General features: G+C 50.9%; 1 protein-coding gene across 1 annotated transcript in view; it reads right to left on the bottom strand.

Annotated features, from left to right (window-relative positions):
* Positions 1 to 14,437, bottom strand: part of cmpk2 (cytidine monophosphate (UMP-CMP) kinase 2, mitochondrial) — a 28,276-nt gene extending 13,839 nt beyond the window's left edge. The window contains exon 1 of the mRNA XM_072498750.1: positions 13,552 to 14,437. Within this exon, the coding sequence (XP_072354851.1) occupies positions 13,552 to 14,169 (618 nt within the window). The 5' untranslated portion in view covers positions 14,170 to 14,437. The remainder of the gene's footprint in view (positions 1 to 13,551) is intronic.
* Positions 14,438 to 18,703: the final 4,266 nt, after the last annotated feature.

Below are 18,703 nucleotides of genomic sequence, written 5' to 3'. Positions count from 1 at the left end.
CCAAATGTTCCTGCTCCGACGTCCCTGTAATCAACACGTCATCTAAGTAGACAGCAACACGTGGTAAACCTCTCAAAATGCCCTCCATAACACGTTGAAAAATAGCACAGGCAGAGGATACTCCAAAGGGCAACCGTGTATATTCATACAGGCCCCGGTGCGTATTAATCGTTACATATGGTCGGGAGGCAGGGTCCAGCTCCAACTGCAGGTAGGCGTGACTCATATCTAATTTTGGAAACGAGAGTCCACCTGCAAGCTTCGCGTAGAGATCCTCTATGCGAGGCATTGGATATCGGTCGAGTCGGGAAGCCGTATTCACTGTAAGTTTATAGGCGCCACACAAGCGAACTGTGGCATCTGGCTTCATTACAGGTACAATTGGTGCTGCCCAGTCAGTAAAACGGACGGGCCTGATAATACCCAAACTCTCCAAACGAGTGAGCTCCCCTTCTACCTTTTCGAGCAAGGCGTAAGGCACCGGGCGCGTCCGGAAATAGCGCGGCGTGGCTCCTGCTTCGACTTGGATACGGGCTACGGCCCCTTTTATTTTCCCCAAACCTGGCTGGAATACATCTGGGTATCGTACTAGCACCTCAGTCAACCCTTCAGAAACTGTTTGGAGGATGTGCTGCCATTGCAACCGCAAATGGCGCAACCAATCCCGACCCAACAGGCTGGGCCCATGGCCGCGCACCACGATAAGTGGGAAACGCCCCTCCTGGCGTCCATAAACAACAGGGGTCATTGTAGTTCCTGCAATGTCCAGTGGTTCCCCCGTGTAGGTGGCCAACCTGGCCTGTGAGTCGGTTAATGTAAGGGTCTGTATACCCTGCTTGATGCGGTCGAATGTCCTCTGGGCGATCACGGAGACCGCTACGCCAGTGTCCAACTCCATCTCAAGCGGGTGACCATTGACCCGTACTGTCACCTTAATGGGGGCCACACAGGGAGATGCCACACAATGCAGCTGCAGGCAGCCGTCCTCCGTCTCCACGTCCTCAGGAGTAGTCGCCGCAGGTTCATCCACATGGAAGGTACGGCCCCTGGGCTGGTCCCAGTTACGGCCACTGGGCTGGTCCCAGTTTCGGTCGGAACGACGGCGCCTCTGGCGCCCTCAGGACCGGCGTCCGCGACTGGGCCGGCGCCTACAGGTTTGACACAAACATGGCTCCTCATCCATTGGTTCTGGAGAAGGCTCCCTTCGGGGAGGAATGTCCGACAGCCACTGGCGTCGGTCCGGACGTCGCCTCGCCCAAGGTACCGCAGGAGTGCAGGGGGACGTTTTCGGACGGAAGGGGTTGCGCCCCAAGGCATGCACTTCCATTCCCTGTAGCTCCTGCACTCCTCGTTCTGCACTCTCTCGGGACAATACTATTTGAATTGCCTGTTGAAAAGTCAATGTTGGCTCAGCTAACAACTTTCTCTGGGTGGCCGCATTGTTAATACCGCAAACCAAACGGTCGCGTAACATTTCTGACAAGGTCTCACCATAGTCACAGTACTCCGCAATCCTGCGTAGCCTGGATAGAAAATCGGCAAGGGATTCTCCAGGGGTCCTCTCAGCGGTATTAAACCGGTAACGCTGGACTATCGTGGACGGGGTTGGGTTAAAATGTTGCCCCACTATATTCACAAGTTCATCAAACGTTTTGGTGTCCGGCGCAGTAAGGCTCCTAATCACCCCAAATGTATGCGGGCCGCAGGCAGTGAGCAATATGACCACCTGGTGCTCGTTTTCGGTGATATTGTTTGCCCGGAAATAGTAACGCATCCGTTGTGCGTACTGGTTCCAGCTTTCCAGCGCAGCATCAAAAACATCCAAACGTCCGTACAGAGGCATGGTATAATAGAAAACAACTTCCAACCTGTATCCAACAAAAATCCAGGGAGGTGGCTTCAGCAGTGTAGACAGCTATTCACTTTAACCCTCATCGCCAGTTTTGTAAGGGCCACGTAGAATCCAGCACGAGTTTTAAGGATACAAAGTAATAACATTTATTTACAATAACATTTATATATAACAGCAGCAGCAGCAACTTCCCTTGCTGCACACTCCTTCCTGCTGGTTCCTAAACTGGCCAGCTTTATTTATACTTGGAGTTTACTAATGGTTTCTCCGCCCCCCTCATTGGGGAAGCTCATACTCCCACAGGATTGTGGGATTGTCATTAGTCCCCAGCTAATGATAGGCAGGCAGGTTATAACAGATCTCCATTCAAAGCAAATAGCAGAGGAAAAAGAATGTCATTCAATTGGAGGCCATTCACTGATAGACAGAATGAACAAAATTGATGTGTGTCTCAACTCTGAATTTGCGATCTGGAACTGTTTTGTTACAACAGCAGGGTCACATTCTTGCCTCTGCCAATGAAATGGCCGTTAAAACAAAATATTATCAACAGAGACTTAGTGAAGCTGAGGAGGAAATGACATAGTCTTAAACTGGAATTGCATGACACACGGGCTACTTTCAGGGAGTGTTTGAAGGAAGCGAGGAGGACGGATCATTCTCATTTTGAATCAAAGATACACAAATTAGAAGAAGAGTTGGAGAGAAGGATTAGTCAAGGAAATCAGGTTTTCCAGGTTTTCCCTCAGACCCGAAAGCTTGCCTAGCAGTACCGACTCAGACAGATCTACTGCCACTAACTGAGTTGGGTGGGCTTGAAGGGGGTGTGTTAGACCCCCATCCTTCACTCCCTTTCGTGACAAATCCTGTTGGCCAAACTGTAAATGAATACAGACTTGTGTCAAACAATGGGTGGCCCGGTAGCTTTTGAGTTAATGCCAGTAAGAGATTTTATTTGCTGTGTTTAGTTCCCTCTGTAAATTTTGTATAAATTAGAATGGGAGAAAAAAATGTGAGAAAGCAGAGTTATATGTTTAGAACTTGTTTTAAAAAGTCTCCAACTGCATAACTCCCAAGAGCCGGTGCAGACTCAAAGGGCCGAATGGCCTCCTTCTGCACTGTAAATTCAATGATAATCTATGATTAATCTAGGACAAAGGTTCGGCACAACATCGTGGGCTGAAGGGCCTGTTCTGTGCTGTATTTTCTATGTTCTATGTTCTATGTTAATGCTTTGCTCTGCTCCTTTAAGTTCTGCAGAAAAGTTAACCCTTTCAGCTGACAGTTACTTTTTAAATCTCCACACAGCTTTTGTGTTTTTGAATGTAGCTTCTTACAGATTAAGTTGCAGGAGGTTTTTGACAGGTATGATTGACTATGTATGAACTCATTGCGCTCCTGACCAGGGCCACAGTGTATTTCTGCTTCTTTTACAGAGACCTGTAGATCCAGTTTGATGTAATGAATAGGAGAAGATATTCAAGTTTTTTTTTAAGTGAAGCAAAACCAATAAAAATATGCACTCACCATTTCTAAGTGTGCTACCTATTATTTAAGAGAAAGCCTCTTTTGGAAGAAGATACATTAAAGATAAAAGGAAACCTGTTAGCCCAACAACATAATTGTCATTTCAATTTGGAATCATTTTGAATGTAAAAAAAAATCAAGTGTAATTTAGTGAGCAGCTTTTGAGAAATGGAAATGTAATCAAAAATAAAGAATGAACAAGCAAAACATGCTAATGCCCGGAATCAAATAGAAATATTTGACTTCTGTTTTAAAGGATGTTATGAGGATATTTATTGAACTGTGAAGTTCCACTAGGGCTCAGAAAATAGTTTGAGAAGGCAGAATCTGTGGATAGTGGTCCTGCCTGAAGGAGTGTAAGGTGCAAGTGCCACGAGGTACGTGTTGAGGATGCTGGCTGGGCTGATGACGGAGGGGGTGCTGGATAAGGCCCCTGAAGTGGCCAGAGCACACAGGTCTCTGAGGCAGAAGCCTAGAGCGGGGAGCCGCCGCTGGCGGTAATTTTGGCAATTACACTGGACATCAATGTAAGTATTGTGACATGACTGTAGGCTGTAAAAACTGTGATTAGACCACAGGTTAAGTATTCATGTGTCATTTTGATGTTAGGAAACCGGGGAAACAAGCTTGTGGGTTCTCTTTCGATCGTCTGTCACCAACTTGCAAAATGGTTTCCTGAATTGGAAGGGTGAGGTCAAAATTTAAAATGTGTACATAGGCAAAGGAGTCCATTGAATCACCACAAATGGTTTTTGGATGAAGCACTGGACACAGTGGTGCCCCATAGCAAAAATCACTTTTTGTTTCAAACCTATTCAGGTAACCCTGATAGAAGTGAGGTTCTCTTCCTGATATCTACCCACAATGTCGCTGAACTGAGAAACTATTTTGGAATGTAGGGGCAGGTATTGAAGGCCATAATCCAGCTGTGCCACCCAAAGCATTTGTCTGTGAATTTGAAAGATACTGGGCAAGATTCTCTGGCCCCCCCACGGCATGTTTCTCGGCGGCGGGAGGCACCCTAACGTTGACTGATGGAGGGATGTTTAGGTCCAGGTGCTGTCAATGGGATTTCCCATTGAATCCACCCCACACCACCAGGAAAGCCACAGTGGGGGTGCGCTGTCAGTGGGACCGGAAGATCCCGCTGGAGTGCACAGCCAGAAGATCTCGCCCAGAGTCAAACAAACTGAAGCTTCCCAAACACAGGTAGTTAAGGTGCAGCAAGATAATGAGAGGAGAGGGACAGGAATTAAGGAAAACAATTTAGAGATGAGAACACCCATTGGTGGTAAACTGTTGTCAATGCAAGCGAACAGGTGCCGGAATGTGGCAACTAGGGGCTTTTCACAGTAACTTCATTGCAGTGTTAATGTAAGCCTACTAATAAAGGTTAACAACTATTTTCACCATCTTCATGTTTGTCTAAATGATAACCACAGTTATCGTTCCGTTCATCCTTTGTTACTTTAGAGCCCTCGCTCGGAGACTATAAATTCATACAGCTGATATGGGCTGGAGGTTCTGATGCTCAAGGAGCACCCATGAGCAAAATTGAATATTGACAATATTCACCATTTCACCCTCAACCCGGGGACTGTTGGCGGTTTCAAAATAAATAGTTTTAGTGTGAATATCATTTTGTAGTTTAAATTAATCTGTTCAGCATTTTTTGCTAAATTGACAACAGTCATTTAAAAAACAATGAAGCTGCATTATTGGAAACCAGCCAGATTAGTTTGTGGACAGCCTTAATTACAAGACAGTTAAAGAATAAGTAATTCATTAATAGGTAGGAAGGCTGGTAATGTAATCTGGAACACAAAAGTTGATAACTTTTAGCATTCTAAACACATTATTAACACTTGATTATTAATACAGGTTCTTAAAATGCTGTGAGAATGACAAGGGGGCGGGATTCTCTGGACCCCGGCCGTGTGTTTCTCGGCGGCACCGTTCTGTCGGCGGGATTCTCTCTTCCCGCTGCTTTTTCAATGGGATTTCCCACTGAAGCAACCCATGCTGCTGGAAAAACACTGGACGGGGGGACGCTGCTGGAAGGAACGAAGAATCCCAAACGGCCGGATATATCCAGCCAGACGACTGGAAAAAAAAGATAATGACTTATTTAACCTTGATGGAAGGATTTAATAGGCTCATATTCAAGGGGCGGGATTCTCCGACCCCCCTGCCGGGTCGGAGAATTGCCGTAAGGTGGCGTGAATCCCGTCCCGCCGCTCCGACGATGGCTGCTGAAATCTCCGGCGCCGGTTTTCGGGCGGGGGTCGCACTGAGCCGGTCGGAAGCTATTGACAGCGGCCCCACGGCAATTCTCCGGGCCGCGATGCGCCGAGCGGCCGCCCGTTTTCGGCCAATCCCGCCGGCGTGAAATGGACATGGTCCATCCCAGCGGGACCTGGCTTGGAGGGCGGTTAGCGGGGTCCTCGGGGGGCCAGGGGGTATCCGGCGCGGGGGGGGGGGAGGGGCCCCGGTGGCCTGGCCCGTGATCGGGGCCCACCGATCTGTGGGCGGGCCTGGGTCGTGGGGGCACTCTTTCCCTCCGCGCCTGCCTCTGTAAGGCTCCGCGATGGCCGACGCGGAGAAGAAACATCCTGCGCCAGAACACGCTGGCAGTCCTGTGCATGCGCCAACTCGCACCGGCCGGCAAACGCCCTTCGCCGCTGGTTGGCGCGGCGCCAACCCCTTCAGCGCCGGCCTAGCCCCCGGAAGTGCGGAGTATTTCGCAACCTCTGGACTGCCCGATGCCAGAGTGGTTCATGCCATTCTTGGTGCCGGTAAGGGCCGCCCCGCCGATTGCGGGAGAATCCCGCCTAAGATGTCTGAACTTCAAATGACAGACAGTTATGTTAACCGATTATTGTTCAGAATTTAGGCTATCTCAGGATAAGACGTATCACTTGAGAAGGAGCCATTTGTCAAGGCTGAGACAAAGGCTGGGATTCTCTATTCCGGGGTCTAAGTGCTCTCGCAAGCGGAAAATAACGACAAGTTCACCCTGACGCTCAGAGTGTCGGCGAGGAACAATCTGTGCTATTCTAATGAGCCAGCACAGTGGCAACGTGCATCCCACCCAAGTCCTGAATCCCCAGGTGTCTGATTCTCTGGGGTCGGGAAACCCATTGAAAGGCTGTCAGGCTGGAGCAGGGTTTAAGTGTTCCACGCAGTCCACGTTCTCATTGCAGCCGACAGGATGGCAGCTAAAAGACCTGCTCCCACCTTTCTGGATGCCGACATCAACATGATGCTGGATGCCATCGAGGAGAGAAAAGACACCCTCTAGGGTGGGATGGAGACAAGCCTGGGACAAGCTGACAGAGGCAGAAAGTGCTGGCAGCCCCACCAAGGAGACCGGCAGGTAATGCAGGAAAAAATTGAAAGACCTCCTTCGAGCAGCTCGTGTGAGTAAGCACCTCTGTGTCCCTGACATCACTCCCATCTTTGACCCCTCACATCTTCCCCAAATCCCCTATTATACCAGTAACACCTCAACTTCAATCATTGCCCTCAGAACCCACCCTCCAGGCACTCCCAACACATGCTCTGACCTCTTTGGCCAGGTGTCTTGCGCACACATGCCACCAACTAGAAACCCCCACCCCCCCCCTCCAAATAAAACTAGTGTACCCTGTCTCACTATGTCCTTTATGTGGCCCCAAGGAGAAAGCAGACCATAATCGGAAGGAGCATCAGAAAATGGGTGGGGGCATCACAGAGATTCGGGTCCACACTCGCTTTGAAGGAAGAGCCAAGGAATTCACGGGGGACAGTGAGGAGAGGGCAGTGGCTGACATGAAGTTTGGCATGTGGTGAGAAAGTGAGAATCCAATGCAAATCAGGTGTCCCTATTGTAAGTGAGTCCATCCTCTCCCGCAGACCTGTCCTTCCTAAGATAGTACAAAGATATTTTGTCTTCCAGGACCATCTGGAGTCACAGACCCCCATCCAGACCCTCAGAACACCCCGGAGCACAACTCCGGGGAAGTCACCAACTCCTCGGCACTGATTTCACCAACACCATCCACCATCGCAGAAACTATCACCTTGGTGGGAAATGTTAGTGATCTGGCTCCTGGGTCACCCTCTGGTGAGCACCGCACACATGGTGCAACGTGAGGTGGAGGCAGGGACTCCCGGGTAAGCAGGGAGACAAATAGCTGTCCAATCCTAGGGAACAGCTGCTGGAAAAGATGATCCCAACACTGATGCAGATGCAGATTCAGAGCCAGAATCTACAAGAGGGTGTCAGGAACATTCCAGCACCTGCAAGAACAGCTGGGGGAGTCCACTCGCCTTCAGGCGCATTGCCTACACTGCATGGCACTCAGGCCAACACTGAAAGGGTGGCACCCGCGATGGAAGGTTAGGGCAAGAAGTCAGAGCCATGTATCAGGACGTCCAAGGCTTGGGACACAGTGTATTGTCATGGCTGAGGCGCAGGACAGGAGGGTCCAACCACAAGTGGACATGTGCCAGGCACACATGGACATTGCTGCGGCACTCCAGAGCACGGCCCATTCACAAAGGGTCGTGGCTGAGGGCATTGAGAGCATTGGCGCTGACTGACTGGAGCCAGTCACACAGGGACATGTCACAAAGGGACATGACCAAGGCAATGAGGGATGTGGCTCGCTCACTGACAGAAATTTCCCAGTCACAGAGCTCCATGGCTGAAGGCATCGACAACAGGTTCAGACGATGACGGGATCCAGGACTAGTTGGGCCAGGTGACGGTGAGTGTTCCGGAGCTCACCCCAGCTTCCCCTTCATCCAATTAAATAGATTCCATCCCGGCGAGCACCCCGAGGGAGGAGGAAGTGATGGGACCCATCCCCACACCTCCCACAGGGAGGCGCTGGAACACTCCACCCATTCCAATTTCCCACACCTGACACTGGCTCGTCTGCTGAGCAGCGGGCAGAACAGCATGACACATCATTACCTGTGACACACGAAAATCAGCCGGAAGGGGCCACCTTCCAGAGGATGACTGCCAAGGGCAACACTGGGCAAAGGGTGGGACAAGCAGTAGACCGCCACCCCTAATGTGCTGTCTGGGACAGCAGAAGGAACTGTAGAGCATGAAAGATAAGAAAGATAGATGATATATAGGTTGGCATGGGTGTAGTGGATCGTACACAGTCAGGGGGAAGGGACACAAGTTGGAAATAGGTACTATTAAACACACTTGCACCACCTTCTGAAATGCCTGTAATCTCTGTCCCATTGGTGGGAAGGTTGACTGGGGCTGGGTGTTTGGCAGTGGCTTGGTGGGTGGAGCTTTGGGCGCTACTTGAACGTCTGACATACATGCACCCTCACCTAAACGTGACAGGCCATGGGAGCCTCAGTGTGCGACTGCCTCGTTTGACATCATCCTCAGTGAATGAGCACCAACTATTCACCATCTTCCCCCCACACCCAACCCTACCTCCAAGATATTTGGGCCCGTGACAAGGAGTCCCCATCACACAATCAGGGATCACCACGGACAGTGCCATGTTGTCTAAAAAATAGCAGTCAGATTTTATCACACAATGAAGAGAAACATAGAAAACAGAAACAGGAGGAGACCATTCGGCCCTGTGAACCTGTTCCACCATTCATTATGATCATGGCTGATCATCAAGTTCAATACCCTGATCCCACCTTCCCCCATATCCTTGTTCCCATTAGCCCCAAGAGCTATATCAAACTCCTTCTTGAAATTACAAAACTATTTGGCCTCAACTACTTTCTGTGGTAGCGAATTCCACAGATTCACCATTCTCTGGGTGAATAAAGTTCTCTTCACCTCAGTTCTAAAAGGTTCGCCCCTTATCCTCAAACTCTGATCCCCAAGTTCTGGACTCCCCCACCATTGGGAACATTCTTTCTGAATCTACCCTATCTAATCCTGTTAGAATTTTGTAAGTTTATATGCGATCCCCTCTCACTCTTCTAAGCTCCAAAGAATATAATCCTAACCAATTTAGTCCCTCCCCATATGTGGTCAGACAAATCGTGAACCCAGCATGGCGGCTGCAGACTGTGCCCAGCACCGCCACACTCGGCTGGGGCCACTGGCCGGGGAGGGGGGGAGGGCTTCCGCGAGGGCTGTGAGGACTGGTGGGGGGGGTGGGCTGTGGATGGTGGGTTGGGGCTGCGCATGCACACAGCAGATGGCCTGCAGCAATTGTGCAGTACAACATGGTGCCAGCCATGCGCGGACACAACCCACCATCCACAGCATCAACGTGAGTGGACCAGAACAGACTGTTGGTGATGGTGACTCCCAGGAACTTAAAACTATCGACCATCTCCAATTCGGAGCCATTGATGTAGACAGGGGTGGGTGTCAGTTCCTTGGTTTTGCCGACATTTAGAGAGAGGTTGTTTTTGGTACATCATGCAACAAAGTGATCTATCTCCCTTCTGTAGACTGATTTGTTGTTGTTTGAGATACGATCTACCAAAGCCGTTTCATCCACAAACTTATAGATCGAATTGGAGTTGAATTTTGCCACACAGGCATGTGTGTATATGGAGTACAGTCGAGGACTGAGCACACATCCTTGCAGGCCCCGGTGTTGAGGACTATTGTGGAGGAGGTGTTGTTGCCTATCCTGACAGATTGCTGTCTGTTGGTGAGGAAGTCAAGGATCCAGCTGCATAGGGAGGGGTCAAGTCCAAGATTGCAGAATTTGGTTATTAGTCTTGTCTGGATAATGGTGTTGAAGGCAGAGCTGTAGTCTATGAACAGTAGGTGCCCTTGTTGTCGAGGTGTTCGAGTGTTGATTGTAGGGCAAGGGAGATGCTGTGGACTGGCTGCAGCAATAGGCAAACTGCAATGGATTGAGACCGTCTGGGAAGTTGGTATTGATCTGTCTCATGACTAGCCACTCAAAGCATTTCATGATAACAGATGTCAGGGCCACCTGTCGGTAGGTAGTTGAGGCAGGCTACCTTGTTCTTCTTTGGGACTGGAATTATGGTGGTCTTCTTCAAGGAGGTGGGAACCTCGGGAGCGGAGAAGTGAGGTGTTGAATATACCTGCGAATACACTCGCCAGCTAGTCTGCGCAGGCTCCGCGTGCTCGCCCACGGATTCCGTCGGGGCCCGTTGCTTTCCACGGATTCACTTTCAAGAAGGCAGATCTTACCTTTGAGGCTGTAATAGTGGGTATGGTTGTATCCAGGGCTGTTGGGGAAGGTGGCACTGATGTATTGGCTGTCTGTTCAAAGTGGGCAGTTCATCGGGGAGGGATGCTCCAGCCCCAGAGATTCCGCTTGGCCTTGCTTTGTTGCTTGTGATCTCATGTAAGCCCTGCCATAGACGTTGAGGGTTTGTGTCGTTGGCCTGGGACTCTAGTTTGATCCGGTATTGTCTTTTGGTGTCCCTGATGGCTTTATGTACGTTGTACCTGGATTTATTTTATAGGTCGGGGTCGTCAGGCTTGAACATCTTCATCTGGGACTTCAGTAGGGGGTGAACCCTTTGGTTAAGACAGGATTTCCAATTGGGGAACACCTGGACTGTCTTCTTTGGTATACAGTCCTCAACACACTTGGTGATGAAGTCTGTGACGGTGGTTGCATACTCGCCCAGGTTAGCTGCCGCGGCCTTGAATATGGACCAGTCCACAGACTCCAGTCAGTTGCGGAGGATGTCCTCTGATGCCTCGGACCAGCACTGCGCGGTTTTCTTGACTGGCTCAGCACGCTTGAGTTGCTGTTTGTAAGCAGGAAGTAGAAGTTTCGACTTGTGGCCGGATTTGCCAAAGTGTGATCGGGGAATGGAGTGGTAGGCACCTTTGATGCTCATGTAGCAGTGGTCCAGGGTGTTTGCACCTCTGGTGGAGCAGGAGATATGTTGGTGGAGTTTGGCAGAACCCTCCTGAGGTTGGCCCTGGTTGAAGTCTCCAGCCACGATTTCAGGGTGATTTGTTTCTCGGTTGATGATGGTGTAGTTCGTCAAGTATAGTTCGCCAGAGATTGCTGACAGTTGTGCCGCAAGCCGGGGGGGGCCTTCTGCCATGGCTGGGAGGAGTGGTGGGAGGTAGCCAGGAGGTGGCTGTGGAGTCGGGATGGATGGGCATGGAACACCATTGCCACGGCCTGTAAGGCGGCAGCCATGCAACTGCGCACACCACTAACCTGGTGCCACGGGTCATATAGGTGTCCCCGCAGGGCACCCCCCCTGGATGCCCTCTGGCCCCAGATGATCCATCAGCTGTATGGGCATGCTTCAGCACAACTGGTGCCATCTTGTTGGCTGGGATAAGTGTGTGTAGGGAGTGTAATATGTATGTGCGGCTGCAGCTTGTCAGCCTTCCGAGTGTTGATCACAGACCTGGCGAATCCTGCACTGTTTTTCATTGGAATCGATTGTGTTCCTCGCGGCACCAGTGTCAGCCCCTCAACGGTAGCAGAATCGGTCCAGATTCAGTGCCGGTTTTTCTGTCGTAAAAGTCCACGGATTCTCCATTGGCATCAACACTTGGGGCTGCATTCTCCGTTTCAGCGGCTAAGTGCCAGCTGAAACAGAGAATTCGCGGACGTTTTACGACGCCAAAATTGGTGCCGTACACTCACCGATTTCGGAACCGGCGAGGGGCCAGCAGCGGGGCCGGATGAAACTCCCAGCTCCCGCACCCAAAATGGCTAGAGAATGGCCGGCTCTGTGGCCACACATGTGCACGGCAACAACCTGCAGCTGTCACGTCCATACAACATGCCGCTGGCCGTGCGCGGACCCGACCCGTCAAATGAGACACCACAGGACAGCCCCTGGCCACCCCCCACCAGTCCCCATAGCCCTCGCGGATAACCCCGGCCAGCGGCATGGACACAGTCCGCTGCCGCCATGCCGGGTTCCCGACCGCTCAGACCACACATCAACTGCGCGGTCGGGAACTCAGCCCATCGGGGGCGGCCCATCAGTCGATGCCATTTAGGAGGGGGCAGAGACTCAAAAACCGGCATCACCCCCAATTTGGGCATCAGAAGGGATTCTCCGGCCGATCGCTGATTACGATATCGGCGTCGGGTAACGGAGAATCACACCCTTAGTCTCAGAAACGGAGAACCCATCCCTGATTTGTGAGTGTTGATTTTTTTTGTATTTGTTCATGGGATCGCTGGCAAGGCTAATATTTATCACCGAATCGTAACTGTGCTTCTACAGTCCATTTGATTTAGGTACACCCATGAGGGGAGGTTCCAGGACTTTGACTCAATGACAATGAAGGAATGGCAAGGCATGATGGGGTATAACGGGCGGCACAGTGGTTAACATGGTTGCTTCACAGGGACCCGGGTTCGATCCCCGGCTTGGGTCTGTGCGGAGTCTGCACATTCTCCCCGTGTCTGCGTGGGTTTCCTCCGGGTGCTCCTGTTTCCTCCCACAGTCCAAAGATGTGCAGGTTAGGTGGATTGGCCATGCTAAATTGCCCTTAGTGTCCAAAATTGCCCTTAGTGTCCAAAATGTTAGGTGGGGTTACTGGCATAAATTGGAGGCGTGGGTTTAAGTGGGTGCTCTTTCCAAGGGTCAGTGCAGCCTTGATGGCCCGAATGGCCTCCTTCTGCACTGTAAATTCTATGATCTATAACTTGGAAGGGATTTTGAACGTGACAACGTTCCCATGTGCCCGCTGACCTTGAATACCGACACTGACACCTCTCGCCCAATATCTGGAGGCAATGGAAATGTTAATGTCACCACAGCTTACTCTCCCCATTTGAGTGAGCGCTGACTGTTGGTGATCTACCCTGAGGGTCGCCACTCCTCAGGCACGGGTCAAGGTTTGAGAAGGCGGGGCCTTCGTGGATAACCTCAGCTGCGCTATGGCCCTGCATCACAAACCAGCCGCCTAACCAATTGAGCTAACCGATCCCTAGAAGAGATGAAAGGCAAAGTGAAGACCACGACAGGAAGCAAACAAGAAAAAAAAGATCAATCAGAAATGAAGGGAGCAATATATAGACTGGTAGAAGTGAAGGAAAGAGACAGAAGTGAAGAGAGTGGAAATTGCTCACGGTTGTAAAGAAAGACAAGATTGGGGTTTGATAATGACGACGCCTGGGTTTAAAAGCAATTTAACCAGTACCTGAATGGTGTTCTTCCAAAAGGCTGGACACACCGGCTTTAACGAATCATTAAAAGCTGCTACTCACCTCTGCCAGAACGCCATAAGCATCTTCATACTTGCAGAATATAACAGAATTTTTGATGTTTAAGACAGAGGGATGGAGCTGCGGTCTGTCAGCCCGACAGATGCAGTTGCAGGAGACCTCCCTCTCCTGGCCAGCAGTGAGCAGCCTCAGTCTCTGCCATATTCTGCCCTCATCATCCCTTGTGTAGCTGCACAGGGCTGTCTGCCCGTCTGCACGGACCAGCTCCTGCAACACACGCTCTGTCTCCTTCAAATGTTGATCGTCTTGAATCAAAAACCCCTTGATCAAGGATCCCTGCTGGTTTGGGGAGAAAGCCATCAGTTCCATCACGCGGCATCTTTCGGGCAACCTGCTGAGTTGATCTCGCAGGCGGACGTACGATTCTGCACCTGTAATCTTGTTGTCAGAGGCGATGCAAACCGAGTACGTTTGGGCGCGGGTCAGGAGTTGATGCAAACAGGAATTCTCATCCCAGGGCCCCTGGGGGGTGGGGTTTAGAGCGAAATAAAGCGGCTCTGAGTTACTGCTGCACTCGATTGCGAAGACCCTTTTGGCCCATTCCTTGTACAGGGCCGACCTCAGTGACTGGGCCATCTCGAAGCTGCAGCGGACATTCATTGTGGCGCTCACCCTGCCCCTGGACTTAGTTCACTCGGGAAAGGGCGTCTCATGAAAATTGCACCGAAACTGACGGGGCCGCGGAATCGGAAAGCAGCCTTCGGGAAAACAAATGTGACGTTTCGAAAGTGAAAGCGCCACAGCTGCCCCAAAGGGCCAGTGAGATCCCGGAGAAACGAAACTTCCACAAATGGGGTGGGGGGTTGCTGCTTTTAAAACAGAACAGACGAGCGGCGGGATTTTACAGCAATCCTGACTTCAGGAGACGCCGCATTTACAGAGAAGGTTTACAGGGTTATGGGGAGGGGGACGGGCGGATTGGATGCCTGACAGTTTTAGAAATAGCAGAGATGCGATAAACCCAATGGTCTTCTGTGTTAAGCATAAAGCTATGATGCTCTGGGCGGCAGAGTGGTTAGCACTGCTGCCTCACACTGCCAGGGATCCGTGTTCAATTCTGGCCTTGGGTGACTGGAATTTGCTTGTTCTCCCCGTGTCTGGGTGGGTTTCCTCCGGGTGCTCCAGTTTCCTCCCACAGTCCAAAGATGTGCAGGTTAGGTGGATTGTCCAACGGTTGGGTAGGGTTACGGGGATAGGATGGGCTTAGGTAGGGTGTTCTTTTGAAGGGCCGAATGGTCTCTTTCTGCACTATAAGGATTCTATGATTCGGGTGGTGGCTAAATTTGATAGGCCCCTAAACCAAGGATGGCAATGTGGATACACCATTAACCCTATGCCTTTTGACTGGAATGCAGGAAACCACCAACTTCATACTCCCCCTACTCTTTTTTTTTAATAAATATTTTATTGAAAATTTTTGGTCAACCAACACAGTACATTGTGCATCCTTTACACAACATTATAACAATACAGATAATAATGACCTTTTTTATATAAACAAAAAAAAACAACAACAAATAAATAAATATTAAATAACAAAAATAAAAACTAGCCCTAATTGGCAACTGCCTTGTCTCAGGCCACACCCCCCCCACCCACCCCCCCCCCCCCCCCCATCCCTCCTCCCCCCCCCCCCCCCCCCAAGTCCTGGGCTGCTGCTGCTGCCTTCTTTTTTCCCCCATCTATCTTTCCGCAAGATATTCGACGAACGGTTGCCACCGCCTGGTGAACCCTTGAGCCGACCCCCTTAGGACGAACTTAATCCGCTCTAACTTTATGAACCCCGCCATATCATTTATCCAGGTCTCCACCCCCGGGGGCTTGGCTTCTTTCCACATTAGCAATATCCTGCGCCGGGCTACTAGGGACGCAAAGGCCAAAACATCGGCCTCTCTCGCCTCCTGCACTCCCGGCTCTTGTGCAACCCCAAATATAGCCAACCCCCAGCTTGGTTCGACCCGGACTCCTACTACTTTCGAAAGCACCTTTGTCACCCCCATCCAAAACCCCTGTAGTGCCGGGCATGACCAAAACATATGGGTATGATTCGCTGGGCTTCTCGAGCACCTCGCACACCTATCCTCCACCCCAAAAAATTTACTGAGCCGTGTTCCAGTCATATGTGCCCTGTGTAATACCTTAAACTGAATCAGGCTGGATAAATGGATCAGCCTGGCGCACGAGGACGACGAGTTTACCCTGTTTAGGGCATCTGCCCACAGCCCCTCCTCGATCTCCTCCCCTAGCTCTTCTTCCCATTTCCCTTTTAGTTCGTCCACCATAGTCTCCCCTTCGTCCCTCATTTCCCTATATATATCCGACACCTTACCATCCCCCACCCATTTCTTTGAGATGACTCTGTCCTGCACCTCTTGTGTCGGGAGCTGCGGGAATTCCCTCACCTGTTGCCTCGCAAAAGCCCTCAATTGCATGTACCTGAATGCATTCCCTTGGGGCAACCCATATTTCTCGGTCAGCGCTCCCAGACTCGCGAACTTCCCATCCACAAATAGATCTTTCAGTTGCGTTATTCCTGCTCTTTGCCACATTCCATATCCCCCATCCATTCCCCCCGGGGCAAACCTATGGTTGTTTCTTATCGGGGACCCCCCCAATGCTCCGGTCTTTCCCCTATGTCGTCTCCACTGTCCCCAAATCTTCAGTGTAGCTACCACCACCGGACTCGTGGTATAGTTCCTCGGTGAGAACGGCAATAGGGCTGTCACCATAGCCTGCAGGCTGGTCCCCCTACAGGACGCCCTCTCTAATCTCTTCCACGCCGCTCCTTCCTCCTCTCCCATCCACTTACTCACCATTGAAATATTAGCGGCCCAATAATACTCACTTAGGCTCGGTAGTGCCAGCCCCCCCCTATCCCTACTACGCTGTAAGAATCCCTTCCTCACTCTCGGAGTCTTCCCGGCCCAAACAAAACCCATGATGCTCTTTTCTATCCTTTTAAAAAAAGCTTTCGTGATCACCACCGGGAGGCACTGAAACACAAAGAGGAATCTCGGGAGGACCACCATCTTAACCGCCTGCACCCTCCCTGCCATTGACAGTGCTACCATATCCCATCTCTTGAAATCTTCCTCCATCTGTTCCACCAACCGCGTTAAATTTAGCCTGTGCAATGTGCCCCAATTCTTAGCTATCTGGATCCCCAGGTAACGAAAGTCTCTTGTTACCTTCCTCAACGGTAGGTCTTCTATTTCTCTACTCTGCTCCCCTGGATGCACCACAAACAGCTCACTCTTCCCCATGTTCAATTTATACCCTGAAAAATCCCCAAACTCCCAAAGTATCCGCATTATTTCTGGCATCCCCTCCGCCGGATCCGCCACATATAGTAGCAGATCATCCGCATATAAAGATACCCGGTGTTCTTCTCCTCCCCTAAGTATTCCCCTCCATCTCTTGGAACCTCTCAGCGCTATCGCCAGGGGCTCAATCGCCAGTGCAAACAGTAATGGGGACAGAGGACATCCCTGCCTTGTCCCTCTATGGAGCCGAAAATATGCCGATCCCCGTCCATTCGTGACCACACTCGCCACTGGGGCCCTATACAACAGCTGCACCCATCTAACATACCCCTCTCCAAAACCAAATCTCCTCAACACCTCCCACAGATAATCCCATTCCACTCTATCAAATGCTTTCTCGGCATCCATCGCCACTACTATCTCCGTTTCACCCTCTGGTGGGGCCATCATCATTACCCCTAACAGCCTCCGTATATTCGTGTTCAGCTGTCTCCCCTTCACAAACCCAGTTTGGTCCTCATGAACCACCCCCGGGACACATTCCTCTATTCTCATTGCCATTACCTTGGCCAGGACCTTGGCATCCACATTTAGGAGGGAAATTGGTCTGTAGGACCCGCATTGTAGCGGATCCTTTTCCTTCTTTAAGAGAAGCGATATCGTTGCTTCAGACATAGTCGGGGGCAGTTGTCCCCTTTCCTTTGCCTCGTTAAAGGTCCTCGTCAGTAGCGGGGCGAGCAAGTCCAAATATTTTCTGTAAAATTCAACTGGGAATCCGTCCGGTCCCGGGGCCTTTCCCGTCTGCATGTTCCTAATTCCTTTCACCACTTCTTCTACCGTGATCTGTGCTCCCAGTCCCACCCTTTCCTGCTCTTCCACCTTGGGAATTTCCAGCCGATCCAAAAAATCCATCATTCTCTCCCTCCCATCCGGGGGTTGAGCTTCATACAATTTTTTATAAAATGTCTTGAACACTTCATTCACTCTCTCCGCTCCCCGCTCCGTCTCTCCTTCCTCGTCCCTCACTCCCCCTATTTCCCTCGCTGCTCCCCTTTTCCTCAATTGGTGTGCCAGCAATCTGCTCGCCTTCTCTCCATATTCATACTGTACACCCTGCGCCTTCCTCCATTGTGCCTCTGCAGTGCCTGTAGTCAGCAAGTCAAATTCCACATGCAGCCTTTGCCTTTCCCTGTACAGTCCCTCCTCCGGTGCTTCCGCATATTGTCTGTCCACCCTCAAAAGTTCTTGCAGCAACCGCTCCCGTTCCTTACTCTCCTGCTTCCCTTTATGTGTCCTTATTGATATCAGCTCCCCCCTAACCACCGCCTTCAACGCCTCCCAGACCACTCCCACCTGAACCTCCCCATTGTCATTGAGTTCCAAGTACTTTTCAATACATCCCCTCACCCTTAGGCACACCCCCTCATCCGCCATTAGTCCCATGTCCATTCTCCAGGGTGGGCGCCCTCCTGTTTCCTCCCCTATCTCCAAGTCTACCCAGTGTGGGGCATGATCCGAAATGGCTATAGCCGTATATTCCGTTCCCCTCACCCTCAGGATCAATGCCCTACCCAACACAAAAAAGTCTATGCGCGAATAGACTTTATGGACATAGGAGAAAAACGAGAACTCCTTACTCCTAGGTCTACTGAATCTCCACGGGTCCACCCCTCCCATCTGCTCCATAAAATCCTTAAGCACCTTGGCTGCTGCCGGCCTCCTACCAGTCCTGGACTTCGACCTATCCAGCCTTGGTTCCAACACCGTGTTAAAGTCTCCCCCCATTATCAGCTTTCCCGTCTCTCGGTCCGGGATGCGTCCTAGCATTCGCCTCATAAAGTTGGCATCGTCCCAGTTCGGGGCATACACGT

This window comes from Scyliorhinus torazame, chromosome 4, assembly GCF_047496885.1.
Source record: "Scyliorhinus torazame isolate Kashiwa2021f chromosome 4, sScyTor2.1, whole genome shotgun sequence".
In the NCBI taxonomy this organism is placed as follows: domain Eukaryota; kingdom Metazoa; phylum Chordata; class Chondrichthyes; order Carcharhiniformes; family Scyliorhinidae; genus Scyliorhinus; species Scyliorhinus torazame.
The sequence above is the reverse complement of the archived record's forward strand: the minus strand, read 5'-3'. Positions and strand labels throughout refer to the sequence as shown.